We start from the raw sequence: 21,638 nt of genomic DNA, 5'->3' as shown, positions 1-21,638 counted from the left end.
GGGGGCCCGAGAGTGAGAAGGTGCTCTGCCGTTGGCATGCCTGTGGGCACAGGTGACTCGGCACAGGTCCTCTTAGGACGGCTGCTTCTGGAATAGGAACGTCTGTGAAGTGTCTCCTCCCTTCTACTCCACAGTCACCAATATGCCCTTGCCACTTCGTCAGTAAGATGAGGGGACTCCCTTACACATGGGACATGACTCAGAGGTGGGGCATGTGTGGAACAGCTCTCTTCTCTGAAGTACATCCTCAGGAAGGGTTTTCCTCAAAAACACACATGCACCGAAGTCCACTCCGCACGTCAGCTGCTGGCCCCTGGAGGCCACCTACCTGCTCCCCAGATTGTTTTCATTTTGCTGCCACTCAAGTCTTAGGCCCTTTCTATGCCTGCGTTCCCACCCTCCCTTCTGCTTCTCTATTAAAAATATATTTGTTTATTTGTAGTGTTTGGGGCGTACATGTCATGGCATGTGAGCAGACGTCAGAGCAGCCTGTCAGTTCTGTCCCCTTCCTTGTGGGGTCCCAGGGACCGAAGTCAGGCGGCTAAGCTCAGCAGCAAGTATCTACCCACCGAGCCACCGCACTGGCCCGAGGTCGTTCTCCACCTGGTACTGCTCCAACAGGCAGTGGGGGTGATTCGGAAGAGTCTTGGCACTCAAATGAGAGCAGCTGAAGGCCAGGGCTAGTTCAGCGTGGAAGCGACATTGTGGCCCTGTGGCACTGTGGCAGGGACGGCTTCTGGATGCCTGTATTCTTCCTAGTATGAGCCGCTCTTGGTGGAGCCCAGGCCCCTGTGCAGGTCTTCACAGCCTGTGGTGTTGCCAACTGACGTTCGTGTAGGTATTAGCGATGTGTGTTTCCCAAAGATGCCATTGCGTACAGTGACTACCTGAGTCCCTTCAATAGATTGCCTTCACTCCTCATTGAATGTCTACAGTTAGCATCTTTTAATATATATTTTAAAAAACCAATAAATTCTTGAAAATGCCGTCAGGTAGTCTGTGACTGCAGTCATTGGTGACATTGTGAAAAGCAGGCCCAGCAGTATGGAGCCAGTGGTGGCTTCTCGGTAGAGCACCTGCCCATGCAGCCTTCCAGGTGCCCTGGCTGGATAGTGCGATGCTGTCAGTTTGCCCAGCAGCTTTATGATGTCTGCCTGACTGACCTTTTCGTCATGCTAGCCTCTGTACTTCCTTCAGTCTCGGCCTTCTCCCACTTCCTGGTTCTTCTTTCCATTTGCTCTTCTGTTTCAAAGTGATGTTTGCCCTATGTGAACTGAACGTCTCCAAGACCCTAAAAAAGGGAATGATAGGCTTCCAGACCTGCAGCCAATTCTGCAGGGGAAGATGCTGGACCCCGCTGCACAAGCTTGTTGAGCACCTCAGGCCGGGATTGGTAAACATGAGCAGCTGTAAAAAGGTGCCATGCCTCCTGCCACACCAGTTAGAGAGGGGAGTCCCCCCGAGGAGGAGAATGTGCTGACAACCCACAGCCTTTATGTTTAGCTTACCCACCTAGCCACAAACCACTGACCCCTCAGGAAGGAGGAGGGTGACTTTTGAAGGACTAGGTTGTGGCCACAGCCATCCTGGTCCAGAGCATGCAGGTGATCTACAACAGTAAGCATCTACTAGGCTACACACATGGAAACCAGGAAGAGGCCACTGCTCCAGGAGACGTATGTATGTATGTATGTATGTATGTATGTATGTATGTATGTATGTATGTATGACTTCAGGACCTCCGATCTCCACTCTGACCTTTACATGGAAAGACAAGTGACGGGACCTGAGTCACCCCATGGGTTCAGGATGATGTTCATGGAGTAGGGAGAGGTGACTGCAGTGCCCGTGTTTCCCTTTGCACAGGTCAGTGTGCAAGGCAGCACTCCTCTACTCGATGTTTTACTAGACCACACCTACATCCTGTGCCCAGATGGTCACAAGTCAGTCATAATGACCCTGGAATGTACTGAGAAGATAATCCTATCAGAGCATGTGACAGCAGTTAAAAATCAGTGCTTTCCATTCTAAGTACTGGACTTACCTTTTTGTTTTTAGCTTGTGTGTGGTGTGTGTGCAGGTATGCATGTATTTGGGGGGCATGTGCATGAGGGTGCATATGTACATGTGTGTAGAAGCTAGAGGTTGGTATCGTGTGTCATCCTTGATTGTTCCACATCCTATATGTTGAGGCAGGTCTTTCATGTGAACCCAGAGCTTGCTGATTCTCTAGTCTAGATAGCCAGCTTGCCCCGTGGATCCCTGTCTCTGCCTCCTAACCTGTGGGGTTACAGGTGAACTGCCACACCCATCCTGCGTTTATGTGTGTAACTGGTCCTGCTCACTCAGCAGGTGCTTTACCTAGATGCCAGATCGTTTTCCTAGCCTCTAGACTTGCTTTTAAAAGAAGACAGGGCTCCAGCAAGATGGCTCAGTGGGTAAAGGGTCGAGGCGCCTGCCACCAAACCTGATGGCCTGCGTTAAGCCCAGGAACATACGTGGTAGCAGGAGAAAACTGACTCCCACAGGCTGTCCTTGGATCTCCACACATGCACTGTTACATGGGCTTACCCACACGCATGCACAGTCACATGGAATAAAACATCTTAAAGGACAGCCTGGGGCTGGGACTCAGTGGTAGCACGCATGTGTAAAACCATAAGTTTGATCCCAGACACTGCGGGAAACAACCAAGTGAAAGTCAAAGAACAGTTCTCTCGGGCTGGAAAGAGTCAGGTGAAGGAACCCAGACTCCTCCTGACTTTTCTCTTAATTACCTCGCAGAACCAGGGAGTGTGTCTGCCGGTTTCCTCTAGACGTGTTACTCTTCTCATGTTTGTATTTCAAATATTTTCCAGGCAGTTTATCACTTATCCCGTTGACCTCACTGCTCTGGCCATGATAATGCGGGGCTGAGAGGGAGGCTTACCCTGCCGCCTCCCCATCCTGTCCTCTGGGAACTCAGCACAGCCCCGCTTGTCCTCTCACCCTTTCAGTGTGTGTGTGTGTGTGTGTGGGGTCGTCCGGATTCACATTCACTGTGCCATCTTATCTCTCTCCCACCCCGTATCAGTGTGCCCAGCACGTTTGTGCAGAGTCCATTGTTAACAATGTCTGTGCTAAATCTTTAGTTCTTACTTGTTTGTTTGTTTGTTTTTCCGAAAAATTTGATCTCACCCTGTTTTTTTCAAAAGCATTAATGAACATCCTTGAAGCTTTGAAAGCGGTATGAGGTAGCACTTGACTTGTGTGATGCAGGGTACTGTGTCTCAAAGCTGGTAGAGAATCTGCACATGGTGACTTGTCTGAAGGAAATCTTACAGAACATTCCCTGTGTGGGTTCTACTGATGCCTGTCATGGCCTGGTTCACACTAGGTTCAAAGTAGACAGTTGCTAAGTGATTACTTGATAGTTTTTGTTGCTGCTGCTTCAGTGTGTGTGTGTGTGTGTGTGTGTGTGTGTGTGTGTGTGTAGATTAAGTCCAATCTTCAGGAGTTGGATCTCTGTTCCTACTATGTGGGTTCTGGGAATCAAACTTAGGCCATCAGGCTTGGCAGCAAGCATCCTTATGTACTGAGATGTGTCCTCCTCTTTGGTTTGCTGTTTTGAGGCAGGGTCTCACTATGTAGTCATCTTACCTGAAACTCAATCCTCCTGCTTCAGCCTTCCAAGTGTTGGGGTTCTAGGTGTGGGCTGCTACATCTCAGAGTGCATAACAGTTTTCTGTGTCAGATGGACTGATATTTAAAATAGATTATTTATGGGGCTAGGAGATGGTTTCACAGTGAGAGCACCTGTGACCTGAGTCTGCTCCTAGTAGCTACATTAAGGTGCTCACAACTGCCTGGCTTCAGGGGATCCGGCACCCTCTTCTGTCCTGTGGACACTTATGCTATGTGACATGCACACATACAAGTAGACATACACATAAATAAAATTATGCAAAGAAAATAGTTCGTTTAAAATCTCCCAGGTGTACCTGGATTTTCTGTAACTTGGGATTTGGATGTATCATGTAAATAAATTTATCCTGGGATGCTTAGTGATTTTGATTAGTTTTGACGAAGTGAGGATGATAACCTTTTTTTGCACAGAGCAGAAAACTGCCCACATCACATCAATAGGAAGTCACAGTCTGTCTGTATTCTCACCCTGTTTATGTCATTTTTGTCCGTCGTCTGGTCTGGGTCACAGCATATGCATGCACAAACAGCACGTTGGGATTTCCATCTCCTCTCTAAGCATGCTCACCATGAAGCTAGAGCCACACTGTGACTTCCTCGATAAAGTCAGCCAGCCACTGTAGAAAGTGGTAGACCACTGAGGAGTGAGGACGGGAGGAGACGAAGCCCACTGAGTGCCAGACTGAGAGGGAGGAAGACCAGCCCACAGTTCAGCCTGTGACTGCTGCAGGGAGTGTCTATTGGTGAAATCATTAAGGCCACTCCACGTAGTTCAAAGGGAGGTTTACTTTGTAGGGTAACTTCCAAGTGAAGGGATAGTTTACAGGGTCTGGGGAAGGTGTGTCGCAGTCCGGCGGTGTTCTCTGGAGAACTCTGCTTGGTCTACTTCCAGCGTCCAGGGTCCAGGAACTAAGAGAGCTGGCCCATCCGGATCCTGGGTCTTCAGGGTCCTCTCTTGGCCCCGCTTTGTAGGCGTGACCGTTACCCAAGCCTCAATGGGGGTTGGAACTTCCAGATCAAAGCTGGAATGGCTACCCACTACAGTGTCTCACTGAGGTGCCTCAGGGTTCTACAGAGTCCACTCCTCTCCAGCCAGGATCACTGACACTCAAGTGGATGTCTCCAGCAGGTTCTAGACAAGGCTGACTCACCTGCGTGGGGAGGTAGTGTTCAAGGAAACCCCTGGCAATGACTTCCAAGTGAGGAGTCTTCTAGAACCTAATCCAGGCAGTACTCTGCTGAGGATTCAAAAGCTATTGTGAAAAACCAGAACTAGAAAGCAGTGGAAAGATTGGCAGCCAACAGTAAGCAGCAAATGCAGAAGCATGTAGGCCTCTCAGTGAGGCACAAGACCTCCAAAAATGACTACACTTTGCAGATAGCAGCCGCCTTGTCAGTAATTTGGATGCCAACTCTGTCCCTTGAGGCAAATAAGTAACTCCAAAGGAAGAATAGTAGTAATCACAGTAACATGTAACTTCACCAAGGACCCCTTGCGTAGCAGCTGTGTTCTGCCCCAGTCCATTCCCAGACCTTTATGTGCCGGTATGCTGTAGTCACACAGGACCCGGAGGAGGCTTTTGGGTCCTTCCCTGGCCCTCATGGTCTTGACTCTGCTATACCTCCAGACAGATGGTGGGAGAAGATGGGGTGGTGGTGTGTGGGTATTTACCAACAATCAAAGCAATGTAAATTAAAATAATGAGAAGCTGATTTCACTTATCTCAAGAGGAAAAAGTAATTATAAGCAGAGCCAAGACAGTTCTGCAGCCCATCTGTCCTCCACATACCAGGTGGGGCTGTAAATTGAAGTGGCTTATCTAGGGTGGACTTGACAGCATGTCCCATGATCTACCCATTCCTTCTGTAAGAATTTATTCTCAATGAGCTGAGACTTACATCAGGTGCTAGTGGACAAAGTGTTCCTCTAAGTGTGCTAGAACAGAATCCATGTAGTGGTCAACACTGGTCACATCATGGGTGTGTTATGGAATACTGTTTATGTATCACAACTGAAGGCGAGACGGAATTATCTTACAATGGAAGAATTAAAATGCTATGGCTATGGACTTGGTGGTGTGTACCTGTAACCCAGCACTTGGGAGGAAGAATAAGGGTCAGGAATTCAAAGCCAGCCTGTGCTACCTGAGGCTTCACATCAACAAATGAACAATCACAACAACAGTGGCAAAAGCTCTAGGAATGAGTAAAACAGAATGCGGTGGCCAATCGACTAGGCCTTCTCCTTCCGCTTCCCTGGTTAACATTCTTCCCCTTCCCCTTCCCCTTCCGCTTCCCTGGTTAACATTCTTCCCCAGATCCTTCCACTTCCCTGGTTAACATTCTTCCCCAGATCCTTCCTCTTCCCTGGTTAACATTCTTCCCCAGATCCTTACAACGGTCTCATTCGGGAAGGCTCATTAACCTTTCTGTGCCCCGGCTTCCTTACCTGCCGAAGGGGGAAATAATGGCGGTGGTGAATTTTAAGTGAGATAATTATTTGGCACCCTTGGTACTCCGTATTGCATAGCATAACTGTCTGGTAAACGTTAGCACTGAGTGATTTCCGTGCCTCAGTTTCTTCCTTTGTAAAATAGGAATGATAGTCATTCCTCCTTGAAGCCTAGGTGAGTGTGTGGGAGCACGTGGTAAATCTAGCAGACAGCAACCAAAGAACCATCTCCACGTGCTGCTTGTACCCCAAGCCTTAGGGAAGAGGCACACGGATCAGATGCCTGGACAACTAAGGCTGCTTGAAACCCCAGGTCCTCACACACAGCCGTGGGGGCGATGACCAGTGCTGTCTGGGGTTGGGCCTTGTGCGTGTTCTTCCAACGTTCATTTCAACAAGGAACACATTTTATTTTGCTAATGTATGTTTTCAAAACAATGGCTTTAGAGTCATGCTTCTGTCTGGCTAATCAGAGCAGCTGTGTTCTCTGAGCATCTTACAGGATTTTCTGTGCAGTGTCCAGCTCTGGTCATTTGTGGGGAGCATCTGGGTACTGTACTCAGCAGAGCAATATTGCCCAACACTTTCTTCAGCTGCATTAGAACTGTAATGTAACCTCCTGGATGCAGGCTGGAGTCATTTGGGAAGATTTGAAATATAGTGATGTTGGGCTCCTTAATAGTCCAATCAATTCCACACATCTGGAGGTGGGGCCTGGACTTTGGTAGTTTTCGGTTTAAGGGTATTTTTTTAATTTATTTTTATGATTTTTAAGTATCTGTACCATGTGCATATAGGTGTCCACAAAGGCCAGCAGAGGGCATCAAATCCTCTGGAACTAGAGTTACAGATAGTGATAAGCTACTACATGGATGCTGGGAACTGAACCTGGGTCCTAGAAGAGCCGCAAGTGTTCTTGACCACTGAGTCATCTCTCCAGCCCCTATTGGTAGTTTATTAAGGCTTCCAAGGAAACTAGATACAGTGAAAACTCCTCACTGCTCACTTAGAAGTATTTTCCAAATCATCTGAGGATAAGAGTCTCCCGGGGAGGGTGAGGAGGTGGCTCAGTAGTTAAAAGCACTTGCCTTACCAGCTCGAGTCATAGAGGTCACATCCCCAGCACTCAAGAAAATGCCATGTGGCTGTGGTGGACTGCTTGTAACTCAGCCTTGAAAGGCTGAGACTAGGGCTGTCTGGAGCTAGCTGGCTAGCCAGCGTAGCGGCATCTGCAAGCCCTGAGCTTTATTGGGTGGCCCTACCTCAACAAATAAGGTTTGGGAGAGCAGTAGGGGAGGATTCTCATCAACCTTGGTCCCCCATATGCATGCACATACACATGCACCCCACGTGTTCACAACATAGATGATCTCTCTCTCTCACACACACACACACACACACACACACACACACACACACACGCCAGTAAAAGGAAAAAAAATCCCCTGATGTACCAGTTAAACGTAGAGATGCCTGGATCAGAACAAGATTTACTGAAGCTGGGCTTTCTCAAGGAGAGACTTGGTAATATGCATATAGACTTGTGTCATTTAAAGGTGGACCATATTCTGAGAGGCACATCAATCATTATTTGATTGTTTGGAATTGTGCGAATCTAGTAGGAAGTAGAGGACATTGCCTCTTGATGAAGCCAAGAGGGCAGCTGAGGCTGCCCTCAGCATAATGCAGCCAACAGAGGTACACCTCAATAATAAAACAAATAGCACACTCATTCATTACCACGTATCATGTTTCCATAATTGTACCTGCTGTGCCTTTATGTGACTCAGGCAGTAAGTGCACTGATGTCAGCATCACCATGAAAACACAAGTAATGGGTTGCACCATACTGTTGCCATAGCTGTAATATCACTAGGTGGTAGGGCGTCCACTCTATTCTAATTTTCCTATAATCTTCACTGTCGTATATGTAGTCTGTCATTGGCTGAAACATGCTTTGCAGTGGGGCATGACTGTTTAACATACCTGTGTGGTAATTCTCACCATCAGAGAAATGTGGGGACTCTGCCAGAGCTTTGGTTCTTGGAAGCACCAGGGGACCCTGCAGGTGTTCTGTTGCCTGGTCACCCTCAAGGTCCCAGATTCTAACACGTCTAAGATGCTCCTGGGCACTGGGGTTTTGAAATCCCCTGGATTCAAATGTGCAGTCCCCAGCAAAGTAAGTTCCCAAGACCGCCAGGATCATCACCCTGTGGGAACTTAACCCATGTATAGTGTGGTACCCTATCCAGTCACACTGAGCTTAGCTGGGAATGGGACCCTGGGACCTGGCAGTGTGTCTGGTAGGTGTCCCTCGGTGGTGCTGATGTGCTGTGATACGCTGCTTTGAAGAGCAGACTCCCTCAGATTACACGGTTGCTCTGGGCCATGCCTGGCCTGTCTGCAGGTGTCCTGGGACTGCTTGAGAGAACACTCCTCCTCCGGGGTGCTCCCTTAATTCAAGTGTTTTGAAGTTGTGAGGTTTGTGTCCTCTCTAGTACAGCCAGCATCCCTGGTGTTCCTGTGGATAGCTTGCTGCTGCCACTTGGCCCTTGGTGACAACCATGACTGGTGGGCCTTGCTTTCTTTATAGTTGGCAAAATCCTGTGACCGGGGACTGTCTTGGTCACTGTTCTATTGCTGTGAAGAGACACCATGACTCTTATGAAGGAAAGCGTTTAATTGGGGGCTTGCTTACAGTTTCAGAGGTTTAGTCCACTATCATTATGATGGGGAGCATGCCGGCAAGCTGGCACTGGAGCAGTAGCTGAGAACTACATCCTGATCCATAGGCAGGGAGAGATTCTGGGCTAGTCAAGGGGGTTTGAAACCTCAAAGCCCTTCCCCAGTGACACACTCCTCCAACAAGGCCACACCTCTAATCCTTCTAATCATTTCACATAGTCCCACTCTCTGGTGACTAAGCATTCAATTATATGAGCCTATGGGGGCCTTTCTTATTCAAGCTACCACAGGGACCAATTTTTCAAAGGTGGTAACCCAAGTCTGATCTTGAGCATCCATCACTGAAGCAGTCAAGGGTGTTTTTTGCCTCACATAACATCTGCCTCTCTGTTTTGCAGGTTTTCTAATCAGCCCGTCTTAACATGGTCCTCTCAGCCCCATATTGGTAGTGACCACGCCTACCGGAGCAGAGGCAGGCAGGAGGGCAGTGGCTTGCTGGGTCCCCGGGGCTGGGACGATGTGGAAATCAGAAGAATGGCTCAGGCCCACAGTCTGCCTGTCCAAGTGAGAGAGAGTCCGTGGGAAGTCGCAGGAAGGACAGAGCACGTGATAAAGAAGGCCATTTGGGAAGAAGAGCTGAGGACGCCAGCTCCTGCTAAGTGGCACAACGTGAGCTTGGAAAGCTGGGAGCAGCCAAGGAAGTTAGGGAGGCAAGTGTCCGAAGGTGACAGAGAGAGAATGTTCCAGGACCTGTACCAGTTTGTTCAAGGAGAGCACGTGCTGACATCTCAGAACAAAAAGAAATCCCAGTCATTGCCTCGAGTTCTTTCTCCCGAGAGCCTGCGTTTTGCAGAAATCCCCATTTCACTGCACGATGGGCACTTACCAGGTGTCCCCAAAGTGCCACCATACCCTCCCAGCTGCCCACCACCTTTGGAACCCACAAGGAATCTTGAGAAAGCTAGTTCCTCAGGCCCTTTTCCCCGGCCTAGGTTTGGGAAACCCCTTAAAACTCCGTGTTCCGGCTCTCACCCCCAGCCCAGGGGAGAAGATGCATTTCAGGACCACCAGCACAGGGGCCCACGTGGCTCCCAGCCAACAAGAAGTAAGGAGTCCAGGCATGAGGTAGGCGTGCTGGATACGGGCTTGGAGCCTCCGGGGTATGTGCCGCCGCCTTCATACAGGTCGCCCCCGCAGCACATTCCGAACCCCTACCTTGAAGAGCCTGTGCCCAGGCACATGGGCAGCAGCCAGAGCCAACAGCAGCAACTGCCTGAGAAAGCGGAGGCCAGCTGTCCGCTTCCTCCTGGCTCCCTCGTAGCGAGGAACCCCTACGATCCCACGCCTGGCACTCCCCCGCAAGGTCTTCCCCCACACCCCTATCCTTTTGCCGCCCACGGGGGTTCCATTGAGTACATTCCATTTGACGATCCACGGATCCGACATATCAAAGTAGCTCTGCCCCCAGAATACTATGAAAAGGCAAAGCTTGATGACATACCCTATAATTCTGGCATCGCTACCCATGAACCGGCTCTTGGGAAAAGACAGTACGATGGTGCCCTTTTATCACCACAGGGCCCAACACCCCCATCAGGCAATGAGCAGGGCTCAGCCTTTGCTCATTCCAGTCCCCGGTGGCTGCGGGGCCATATCCCTGTGGACATGGAACATGGAGGCTTCCCTGGCCAAACAGAAGAGCCTGTCATGAGAGGACTAGGGACTGATGTGAGAGACAGCCAGCCAGAAAGCCATGCCTCTTCCCCGCAGCCACAGAGCAAGGGTACCTGCAAAACCTACACCAAGCTCAAGAAGTTTGAAACTGGGATTCAGACCAAGAAAAGTTCAAAGAAGAAAGCCAACGCAACCATATTTTGTTTGGTTTCTGTCCCAGTTAAATCTGAGTCGCTGCTGCCGGATACGGATACGAACAACAATGACTTGAAGCTGGGAGCTGATAAGACGCATGGGCTGTGTCAGGGTCCAGGCCTAGAGGAGCAAAGTCTGTTGAGTATGTCTTCCACTGACCTGGAGCTGCAAGCCCTCATGGGAAGCATGGCTTGGAGAAGAACCTCCCCAAGGCAAGGTCTGGGGGAGCCAGAAGATGGCCAAACTGATGACCTCAGATTCCTCCACCTCATCAAACCCAGGGAGCTCCAGCCTTCTGGCTCCTGGCCAGGCCACCAGTACAGGGATAAGCAGACCCAAACCAGTTTCCCTGAAGACTCCAAAAGCTCACATCTCCCCCATGCTGCGAAGCCAGGAGAGTCTAGCAATACAGCACCGACCCCAGCGTGCCCAGAGCCCACTGCCTCCGAAGTACACCTGCATGCAGCCTTAGCATCCGGTGACCCAAATCAGAAGCCCAGTGTACCTCACCTCCGAGGGCAGAGGTCCCTCAGCCCATCTCGCAACAGTGCTTTCTCAAGGACTTCCCCAGCCGTAAACCAGGCATCTATGCCCAAAGGGGTCTCTGGGGAGCCCCCCGGGGCCAGCCCTGTACCCAAGCCAGAGGTGGTGAAGGGGGAGACCACAGCAGGCCAGTGCAACAGCACACAGCTTTTTGGTCAGTTCCTCTTGAAACCAGTCAGCCGCCGGCCTTGGGATCTGATAAGTCAGTTAGAAAGTTTTAACAAGGAGCTTCAGGAAGAGGAAGAAAGCCATGGTGCTAGCGGTGGGAGCAGTCGTGAGGACAGTGAGGCAGAACAGCCAGAGGACTGTGCTGACTCCAGAGCCAAGACCGGAAGCCGCCATGAAACCAGCCAGGAGAGGAGAGCAGAGCCACAGCCTGCAGCGCTGGTGCTAGAGGAATCGGGGTTCCAGGCAAGGAGACTTAGGAACGAGTCCGAGAACTGGAGTGAGGAACCAAGACCTGGCCGCGCCCAGGCCCACCCGCAGTCCCGGGGCCAGTCGCAGGAGGAAGACAGCAGAGCTGTTCTTGTCCGGCAGCGGCGGACAGATGGCAGCCTGGTTGCAGAGCAAAGCCAGGAGGTTCTGAATGGGATGTGTGAGCGGGACATTAGCACGAGTCCTCTGAGCAGGATGGCTCCCAGCGACACAAAGTCCGCCCCCTTCTTCTATCTGGCAGAACTGAGAGGAAGTCAAGAACTCACCAGAGTCAGCGACGCTCTAGGGTCTGTGCAGCTGGGCCGAGAGACCCCTCCAGAGGTGGGCGGTGGTGACGAAAGGGACAGCGAAGTCCTCCTGCCTCTCGCTGACAAATACCGAGGCCTCTCAACACCAGACTTGAGGTCTTTGGGGCTCACACTGGGACAAGAGCAGAGTGTCTATAAATCAGAGCCTCTGGGTATAGAGAATTCCGTGGAAGTCCTCCCAAGTGAGTCTCTGCAGGAGAGGGCAGAGAGGATCCTGGGCATTGAGGTGGCCATGGAGTCCCTCCTGCCAGGTGCCAGGAGAGGAGGACAGAGCCAGCTCCCTGAGCCTGGTGCAAGTGCCTGCAACCTAGAGCCATCCAGAGAGGACTCATCGGCCAGCTTGGCACCATCAGGGGGCCGCACAGTGGCCGCTGATGCCTTCTATGGCAGGAGAAAATGCGGCTGGACTGCGAGTCCCCTCTTTGTAGGGGACAGGGCCCCTCAGGCTTCTGTGTGCTCAGATGTGGATGGGCTCCCTGCAAGCCAGGCCACAAGTCCTGAGCCTGAGAAAAAGGATGAGGAGGCAAAACCACCCTTCAAGTCCACTCTGTTCCATTTCATGGAAAAGGCTTCAAGCCCGGTGGGCTCCGAAAAGAGGCTCCGAAGCCCTTCCAGAATGATCGAGAGTTTACAGGAAAAATTGGCGTCGCCCCCGAGGAAGGCAGACACAGATCGCTTGGTAAGAATGAGGGAGATCAACTCCTTGTCTCGGATGAGGTGTCTGAATTCCACGAGTGCAAACTCCATGGAGGAGCCCGACCACCTAAAGGCCACCCCGAGTCAGGCCTGGCCTTCAGGAGGCCTTATGTACCCGAGTGGTAGAGACCAGGCCTGGCAAGCAGGACATCTGTCCTCTGTCTCTCAGGATGTCATCCCTCAAGAAGAAAATGGGCATCCGGAAGTGCCGAGGGAGAAGCTGTCCAATCAGGACTTGTGGTGTGCAGGTGAGGAGTCGGGCCGGAGGGCGGGTGCTGGTGTTAGTTTGGAGCTGTGTGACCATCAGAAGCATGACTAGTTGCTGGGTAGCCTAAGCTCAGCGATGGCAATGGCTCCATAGAAAGATCTTTCCTACAGGTATGGTGGCTCACACCTGTAGTCCCAGCGCTGGGAGGCTGATGTGGGAAAAACTTGAAGGCCAGCCAGGGCTACAAAGCAAGATGTCATCCTTTAAAAAAAGGAAGGAAGGAAGGAAAGGAGTGAAGGAAAGAAAGAAAGAAAGGAAGGAAGGAAGGAAGGAAGGAAGGAAGGAAGGAAGGAAGGAAGGAAGGAAAGAAAGAAAGAAAGAAAGAAAGAAAGAAAGAAAGAAAGAAAGAAAGAAAGAAAGAAAGAAAGAAAGAAAGAAAGAAAGAAAGAAAGAAAGAAAGAAAGAAAGAAAGAAAGAAGGTCTGGTGAGGTGGCCAGCAGGTCAGGGCACTCGCTGTGCACGCTTGGTGGCTGAGCTCCATCCCTGAGACCCAGGTAAAAGTCATAGGAGAGAACCCGGTTCACAGAGTCGTGGACCTCCTCACGTGCACAAGAACAGTGAATACATTAAAAACAAACAAATAAGCTCATTTTAAAAAAATTACCCAGAAGCTTTCCCAATTAAGAATCAAGATTTGTCCTGTATTTTGAATGATTATATTTCTGGTTTAGTTGACTTAAGAAAACAGCTACATAAAATTATCCATGTAAACAACTTCTCGGGACTCTGACTATGTTGCAGAGGTAGGACATTATACAGAGCACTCCATCTTGGCTGTGGCAGCTCAGTGGCACATGCTGGCTACAGAACATTTATACTCTTATTTTCTGCCAAAATAATAGGCATTCACCCACATGACCCCGTTGATCGCTCTTTGTCAACTGGTTATTTTTACTTTGTTGTTGTTTTGAGATGAGGTCTGTCTTCCTCGACCAGGCTGGCCTCAGACTCACAGAGGTCCATTTGCCTACAGAGGCCAGAAGAGGGCATCAGATCCCCTGAAACTGAAGTGACAGACAGTTGTATAGATATAAAATACACACCCAGGTTTTAAAGTCTCAATACAGAAGAACCTGAAGTAGCTTAATAATTTTACATTGAAATGTTACATGTTGAATGATAATATTTTGGAATGATTAATAGAATATATTTTGGACATATAAAGTATATTATTCAAGATAATTTCACCTGTTTCTTTTTATTTGTTTTAATGTAGTTATCAGGAATTTTAAAATAACATTACATGGCTCACACTATTTTTGTTGGATCTCGACTGTCTGTGAGCTAAAGAACTTATTGTTCTGGAGAATTATTTCCATGGCCCCCCGTATATGAGTCCTTAGCCTCAACTTTGGGTGTTGGGATGCGGGTACATTGTGTGGTGTTGTCTTCAGTGTACCAGAAACTGAAGGGAGCAACTCAGTGCCCAGTGCCTGTGTGACATGAGGCTCGGCCTCTCCCTCATTAGGAGTGTGGCACTTCACATTCTCTGTTAGCAATCCTCCAGTGTGTTCTCAGCACATGAGAAGACGTCTGTGCTCACAGGAACCCTCAGAATCAGCATACCTTGAGCTCCAAATATAACACTGAGCTATAACTATCTTCGTGTGTGGTCACATGGTGTTGCTAAGGGCAGTGTCAAGCGGTGTTAAATCATGGGAATGCTGCTTAGCCAGGTGGCCCTGGGGCAGTCCATCCTGTGAGCAGGCTCAGGCAGCTCCCCTAAGTGCCAGCTCTGTCCCTCTAGTCTGTAGCGCCTGCAGAGTGCTCCCAGCACAATCTTAGTTTTCGATATCTCAGTGCCTAGCATGTAAGCATGTGCCAGTCAGAGGGAAAAGGACATGGTGTAGCTTTGGGCTGCAGGGGATGGGATGGAGGCCCTTCATATGGCATCTTTTCCAGGTGCATTGCAGGACATAGTTTTCTATAAAATTAGACCATCCTGCAGGCTTTTAAAAGTCTTGCTTTTACTTTTTCCTCTATCTTCGTTGTTGAGGTATTGACAGTAAGTGTGTAAGATGCCACTGTCTTTAAGATGCACATTATGTTTGAGTGACCATATATTGTGTGCTAAGTAAGATAATCAAGCTAATTAACTTCATCTAACAGCCTCTTGAATGGAGGTCAAGAGCACATGCGCTCTGCTAACTACATCCGCCCTGATGTGCTAACCTCAGCACACCTGTTCATCTTACAGGTGCAGTTTTATTCTCTCCCAGTATCTCCTCTCTTCTCCAACCCCTAGCTCCTAGAAGCCACCATCCTATTCTGTCAATACAGGTGTAACTTAAAAAGAAATTCTACATGTGCCATCACACAGTGTCCCCAAGGTTTTTCATCTGTATCATTGTAAATGACAAGATCTCCCCCTTTTTGAGGCTGAATAGTGCTCCACTGTGTGTATATTTATGTATAGACAGACATTTTCTTTACTCATTCATCTGTTGGCAGACACGTGGGTTGTTCTCACCTCTTGGCATAGACAGTGCTGTATAAACAGTACAGTGGACATGGATGTGCAGCCATATTGATTTCCTTTCCCGGTAGTGAGATCGCTGGATTATGTAGTAATTCTATTTTTATTTATATTTTTTATATTCTTATAAGATATAAGAATATCTATTTTAATGGCTATCTTATACTCTTACAGATTTGTCAACCATTTTCTCACACAAGTCTAGGAATGTTAAGGCAGTGAGCTCTGATCACAGGAAGCGCATGCGTGTTGTGTGCCAAGCTTCCAGAGCTTGGAGGGTGAGAGCCTCCGCTCAGCAACACATGTTTCCTATTTCGGGGGCGGTTGGCATTACTGCCCCTCAGTTTGGTGCTCCATTTGGGAAATCCAGGTTGTCTGGGCTCAGTGTGAGATTCTTCCAGTGCAGACTGTAGAAGGTCATCGTTGTGTGAGAAGGTCCTAGAAGGTGTGCTGACAGACAAGCAGCCAGTCCTGGTCCTGCCTGATGGCTGGTAGCAGCTGGAGACAGGAAACCTCTTCTTTCTGGCCATGCATGTGACATTTCAGGTTCCCCAAGCCTTGAGGAGAAGAATTTGTTCATAAAGATGCTTTCAGTCCCTCTCAAGGATGGATAGGAATGCAGGGTTCTGAGTTCAGATCTCTCCAACCAAAAGCAGCTGTAGTAGCATGCCTGTAGTCTCAGTGCTGAGACAGCCAAGACTGGATTGCTGGAGATCATTGGCCAGCCAGGTCAGGCAAGTCAGTGAGCTCCAGGTTCAGGGAGAGACCTCACCTCAAAAAATAAGGTGTTCATACAAGGAAGGAAAAAATTAAGAACAAAGTAGAAAGCAATTGAGGAAGACCTCCAGTGTCAGCCTCTGGCCTCTGTACACACACACACACACACACACACACACACACACACACACACACACCATCAAAATGAATCGGCATTAGGGGGCTGAGTGGCATTAGCACATGCCTTTATTCCCAGCACTCCGGAGGCAGAGGCAGACCAATCTCTGAAGTCAGCCTGGTCGACATAGTGAGTTCCAGGACTACACATAAAATTAATAATAATGATAATAATAATAATAATAATAATAAAGGGCTTAATAAATGTTGGTGTTTGTTTTAAAAAAGAATCAGCATTAGGTCAAGTGTTGCTGCTGGTTAAGGGTCAGTGAGTTTATTATTTATATTGTACTATGAGCATCAGGAAGGGCCATTAGTATACTGAATAACAGCTTTGCTCATCTGTATTTATTTGGTAATGATTGTGCACATTCCTTGAAAATAGCATTTCAGCCATAGTTTCTTACTCCTTGGTGAAATAAGTTTGCTAAAGTATCTAAAAATCAATTTTCTATACATGTGAATTTTGTTCTCTAATGTACTTATAGTCTGAGGATTAAACATGAAACATGGCAGGTGAATGTCCCACTGATCTTCCTTCCTTCTTGTCCGCAGAGTCATATGATCCCAGCCGAGTGGAGAGGGTGTGATGGATGCTGGTGAAGACCCCACCACCTTGGCTAATGGAGTGTTCTCTGGTTAACTCACCTGTCTTGTCCAGGCTGACTCTGGAAACTGCCGGGTTTCCAGCGTTCCGAGTCCTCCTCTGCCTGCCAGTGGGAAATCCGTCATCCCTACAGAATTGTTATAGAGCTAAAGCAGTGGTGTGCTGACACCATCTGTCTTTATAGCATGGATATATAATTCCTATATTTAGAAATGAGTTTTCACATCAGTTCCCCTTCCTGGTGGATTAAGCCGAGCTGGTAAATAGCTTGGTGTTAATCTGGTTTTATGTGAAAAATCAAATGTGGAAGATGCAGTGGGTGATTTTGATTGGACCATAATGCCACGCATTCCCTGCTGCATCTCCCCAGCTCATGCTCATGTTTAGGAGTGTGGCCTAGCCCTCCGCTTGGTATTTGGACACTTACAGTTGAAGGAGAATATGCGTGACTATGTATGACCCATTTCTATTACTCCCCCTTCGGCAGCGTGGGGTAACTGGTGAGCAAGTAAGTGCTCCCAGACTTCCAGCAGCTTCCTCCTGTCCCCGCAGGGTCACACTCGCGCTGTAACTCACCCAAGGGGTGATTCACAGCATTGGAGCCAGCGTGCTGCGCTCCGCTTTGCACTCAGTCTTTCCTAGGTGTTACTCTCTGTGTGAATGTCTAGATAGTCTTTATATGAAAAGTAATTGCTGGTTTAAAATAGACCATGGTAACAAAGTAACTATATTTCTTTTTATAAAATGGCTATTTTTCTATGATGTATAAACAGTTCTTCGGTGGCAGATTTTTAAGGAAGTGCTATTTTATTTAAGAGTCTATCCCTGTGTGTGTGAGGGACCCAAGAGGGCCCACCTCGGCTCCGAAGCCGATACCCCTGCTCCAACTTCAGCTCTGCCCCTTTGAACGCGGTGGCAAGAGTGTCAGTGAAGACCAGTCGCAAGTTCGTTCATCCTCACAAAGATGCTTTGCCGCAGACGGAGCTGGGAGGGTGCATTTCAAGTCACCCCTCTCAAAACTGGCCAACAACCTCATGGTCATTTGCAGCCAGGTCAGCTAGGATTGCCAAAACCTCATGGTTTCATCTTGTATTTCTGTGGGGAATCTGCAGAGAAGAAACTTTTCTCTTGACCACCACCTTGCTCCTTTAGAGAAAGATCTATTTTTGTCTAGAATCACCCTGATTACCTAATCTTGCATATTCTAAAAAGTGCTTGGAGACAGTACTTAGGTGGCAGCTACATGTGCATGTGCTGTGATGAAGTACCAAGAGGCCCGTGGTTCTGCTACTGCATTTGCCTGCACAGTTCATGCATTTTGAGGCATTTCCCTCTTCTGTCTGAGGAAGATACCCTTGCTGGCTAACATTTTCCAAAGGTTTTGTCCCCTCCTTTTCCCTCCCTCCCTCCCTCCCTCCCTCCCTCCCTCCCTCTCCCCCTCCCTCTCCTTTCCTCTTTTTTTGCTTCCCTCTCTATTAATTTTTTTGAGACAGTTAATCTATTTTCATACATGTCAAATTCCTCTAGTGTGAGTCCATGGCTGGTCTGTCCCCGGGCCCTAAGACAGATTTTGACGGCCTCTTATCTAAACAATATTATTTTATTTCCTAAGAACCTCACATGTTCTGACTGGACCACACAGAACAGAATCCAAATAGACTGACACACCTTCCTAGATGTCCATACCTGCAGTCTTGGCTTGCACCTGTTCCCCATGCTCGTCTGCGTCCAGAGCTTGGCTCTCTTTCATGGAAAGGGGTGTGGGATGTAGGTCTCCCTGGCGCAGTGGACAAGCAAGTTGGTGATCTGCAGTGGTGGTCGAATCATCTGCTAGGGCCAAGTGAAGGCTGAGCCACCTCCTGGACTCGGTGGGGCTGCACATCCTTCCTTAAAATGAAGTGAAAAGGCCCTGTGCATGTGTCCACATGTACAGACCCCATGTCTGCACGTCTGTGTGCACACTGGTGCTGTACTGACTTCCTGTCAAATGACCTGATACCATCTAAAGACTTTTTAAGAGAAAGAGAAGGATCCTGAAGGAAAACTGTCGTGCCTTATGTATCTCAGTATGAAATGGGATGCTCTTCCACTTGGTCTTGTTTGAAATCATATCATGCTTCCCTACAACCATTCGGTCAAAATAGTGAATAGTTATACTTTAACCTTAATTTTTCCAGATCCAAGCCCATATGCAAATCTTTTGGAAGGAAGTGGTAACATTACACTTAGTAACCTGAAAATTTTACCTTTAACTTTTCATATCCAAGGTAATATATATCTGACCAAAAACTGTTTTGCTGAAGTCTTGAGTTCAATACTAACCATCATTCCCTTTGTAAATTTCACATGTGCCCTTGACTGTTGGTGGAGAAAGTTTCCAACGTTCTGTGTTTGTCAATTACTTTTCTCATTACACATGTTAGCATTCAATAATTTGGAACTTGTAAAATTAAAAGTTCTGATTTTGACCATTTGAACTAAAAATGATAGGAGGAATTGTGCCTGTGTTGTTTCTGGAATTTCAGGAGGGGGAGATGGTAGTCTTTGGCCTCTGTGGGGGAATTTTTCTGAAGGATTGAAGATGAGGTATCTACTACCATATTTAGTTGTGTTTCTGTCATCCCAGGAACCCTCTAAAGATGCAGTTGGCCTCTGGACAGGACCATCAGAATCGTTTCCACAATTATAAACATTTATTTCCTTTATTAATAAACACCCTGAATGTGCATCACCTTCGGTATTGTGGCTCCCTTACTGGGACAGTAGAGGTGGGTTCTGGTTGAGTTGAAAGCCACAAAAAGGATTGCTAGCTGCAAAATCATATGTCATCCTGTGGCGCCCAAGGAGTGTGTCTGCCTGATTCAACTTTTTATTGTTTGTTTGAAATGATTAGATAATAAATGCACCATCATTGGCCCAATGCCTCCTCCAAAGTGACCGGGGGGCAGTAGAAGTCTTGTGAGCAGTTGTTAGCATTGGGAAGCACCGTGTGCGGGATCGGCTGTGCGGGGGCAGCTGGAGTTTGGGTGAGGCGGGAATACTGCCGAAGCTGTTGCAGCCAGGGATTCGTTTTCTTTCTGCTTTGTTTTTGACTGCACATTCTGTACATCTGTGTGTGGGAGGGGAATTGCCACTCAGGACAGGATCTAAGAGACACATTCCAAATGGCCTTTGAAGAGCCTGAATGGTGGGAGGTCCTTGTCCCAGAACGTGGGTTGTTTCACTCTCTGACCCTCAATTGGAAGAAGAGGGAAACGATCAAATACCACCATAGAAAGACTGGTCCCCAGCCTGTATGTTTTGTTAGAAAGAAGAATGGTGAGGTCAAGTCTATAAATTCAGACCGCAGCCCCTTGAAAAGGTCCCTGTGGTCTGACCGCCTGCTCACTTGAACAGTCCAGGCTTCAGCAGTGTTGTGGGAGGCAGCCTAGACTCCTGCCTGTTGGTGGCCTTGACTTTGAGAGCCTCTGTCTCAACTGGGATTATTAATGTAGCAGAGGCCAGGGAGGGGCTTGGGAGGCTGCAGACAGCCCAGTCTACAGTCCGCTGCAAGCCTCACAGGACAGAGCCACCCTGCTGCTGCAGCCTCTCCCAAGTCCACCTCCCTGTACCTCACAGCAGAGCCCAGGTGCGTGACACCGAGCAAGGAGGAGACCAAGGCAAGTTCAGGACGAGAAGCCGAGCTTGGCAATGAAAACCACATGTCAGAGTCAGGGAAAACCGTGACCTCTATCCAGATGGTAAAAATCAGCAAAGTCCTTATCATCTGGGTCAGCTGCCACTCCAGTCCCCACTGAGGCCTGTCAGGCAAGCTGAGCATGCCAGAAATCATAAAGTGTGGTGAGGATAAGGCCCTGGAACCTGTAGGAACCTTGTGTCTGCTCATTCTTTTGCCCAGCTTCCTTAGCACCTAAGGCAAGTGGAAAGGGTCTTGGAGACTGCCCTGTGGTCTCCTCCAAATGGGGTAGTCCAGGGGACTTTTGAGCTGTGGGAGGTAAAGGCAGGAGAGAAATAATCACATGGAGCAAGGCAAAACACAGCAAAGTAGCAGGTGGAATGGCAGGATGGAGGCCTCCAAGGAGCATGCTTCTCTATACAGTGTGGATACCTTTACTCTCTCAGGGTGGCTAGCTAGCTCTTAACCTGCGTCCAAATAACTCTTTCACACAACTGTCTGTGTTTGCCGTCTAACTGTGGTCCAGAAGCTGCCTGGATGCCAAGTGCGATGGCTCAGGATATGGGTGCTGCATGGACAGATGGCATAGCACCATCACTCTCCCCCGGGACTCATTGGGGTGGAAGGTCCTGAGTGTGGCTTCCCCCACAGAGACTCACTGACCTATGGTCCATTCCATGAACTGGGTACAAATTTCCAGTCACTCACGGACCACTCCAGTTCTTGGCTTTCTTATCTACCTCTCTTGCTAGGATAGATGCCATCTGACTTACAGAAACAGCCCTGGCATGAATGGGTACCCAGAGCATGGAGAATATAGCCATGCTTGATGTTAGGGAGAAAGTTCTATTAGGGAATTCTGCAGGCTTTAAATAAGGGTCTTTATTTTTCAGAGATTCTGCCTGTCCAGCATGGCTGTTCTGTAAGCAGATAGAGACTCTGTCTCGTCATGCTCTTGGCTTGTTGCTGCTAGTTAGACTGGTAAACCAAGCGGCGGTTCCCAAGTTTTAAAAACTGGGGGCCAGTGAGATGGCTTTGTGGGTAA

General features: G+C 48.6%; 1 protein-coding gene across 3 annotated transcripts in view; it reads left to right on the top strand.

Annotated features, from left to right (window-relative positions):
- The window catches only part of Jcad (junctional cadherin 5 associated), a 41,515-nt gene extending 21,867 nt beyond the window's left edge, over nt 1–19,648 (top strand). For all 3 annotated transcript variants that reach the window (XM_006990762.4, XM_006990763.4, XM_076572517.1), the window contains exons 3-4: nt 9,220–12,920; nt 16,866–19,648. In XM_006990762.4, coding sequence (XP_006990824.3) covers nt 9,220–12,920; nt 16,866–16,900 — 3,736 coding nt within the window. In that variant the 3' untranslated portion in view covers nt 16,901–19,648. The remainder of the gene's footprint in view (nt 1–9,219; nt 12,921–16,865) is intronic.
- The last annotated feature ends 1,990 nt before the right edge of the window (nt 19,649–21,638 follow it).

Source organism: Peromyscus maniculatus, chromosome 5 (assembly GCF_049852395.1).
Source record: "Peromyscus maniculatus bairdii isolate BWxNUB_F1_BW_parent chromosome 5, HU_Pman_BW_mat_3.1, whole genome shotgun sequence".
Classification (NCBI taxonomy): domain Eukaryota; kingdom Metazoa; phylum Chordata; class Mammalia; order Rodentia; family Cricetidae; genus Peromyscus; species Peromyscus maniculatus.
This window is presented reverse-complemented; position numbering and strand designations above follow the sequence as displayed.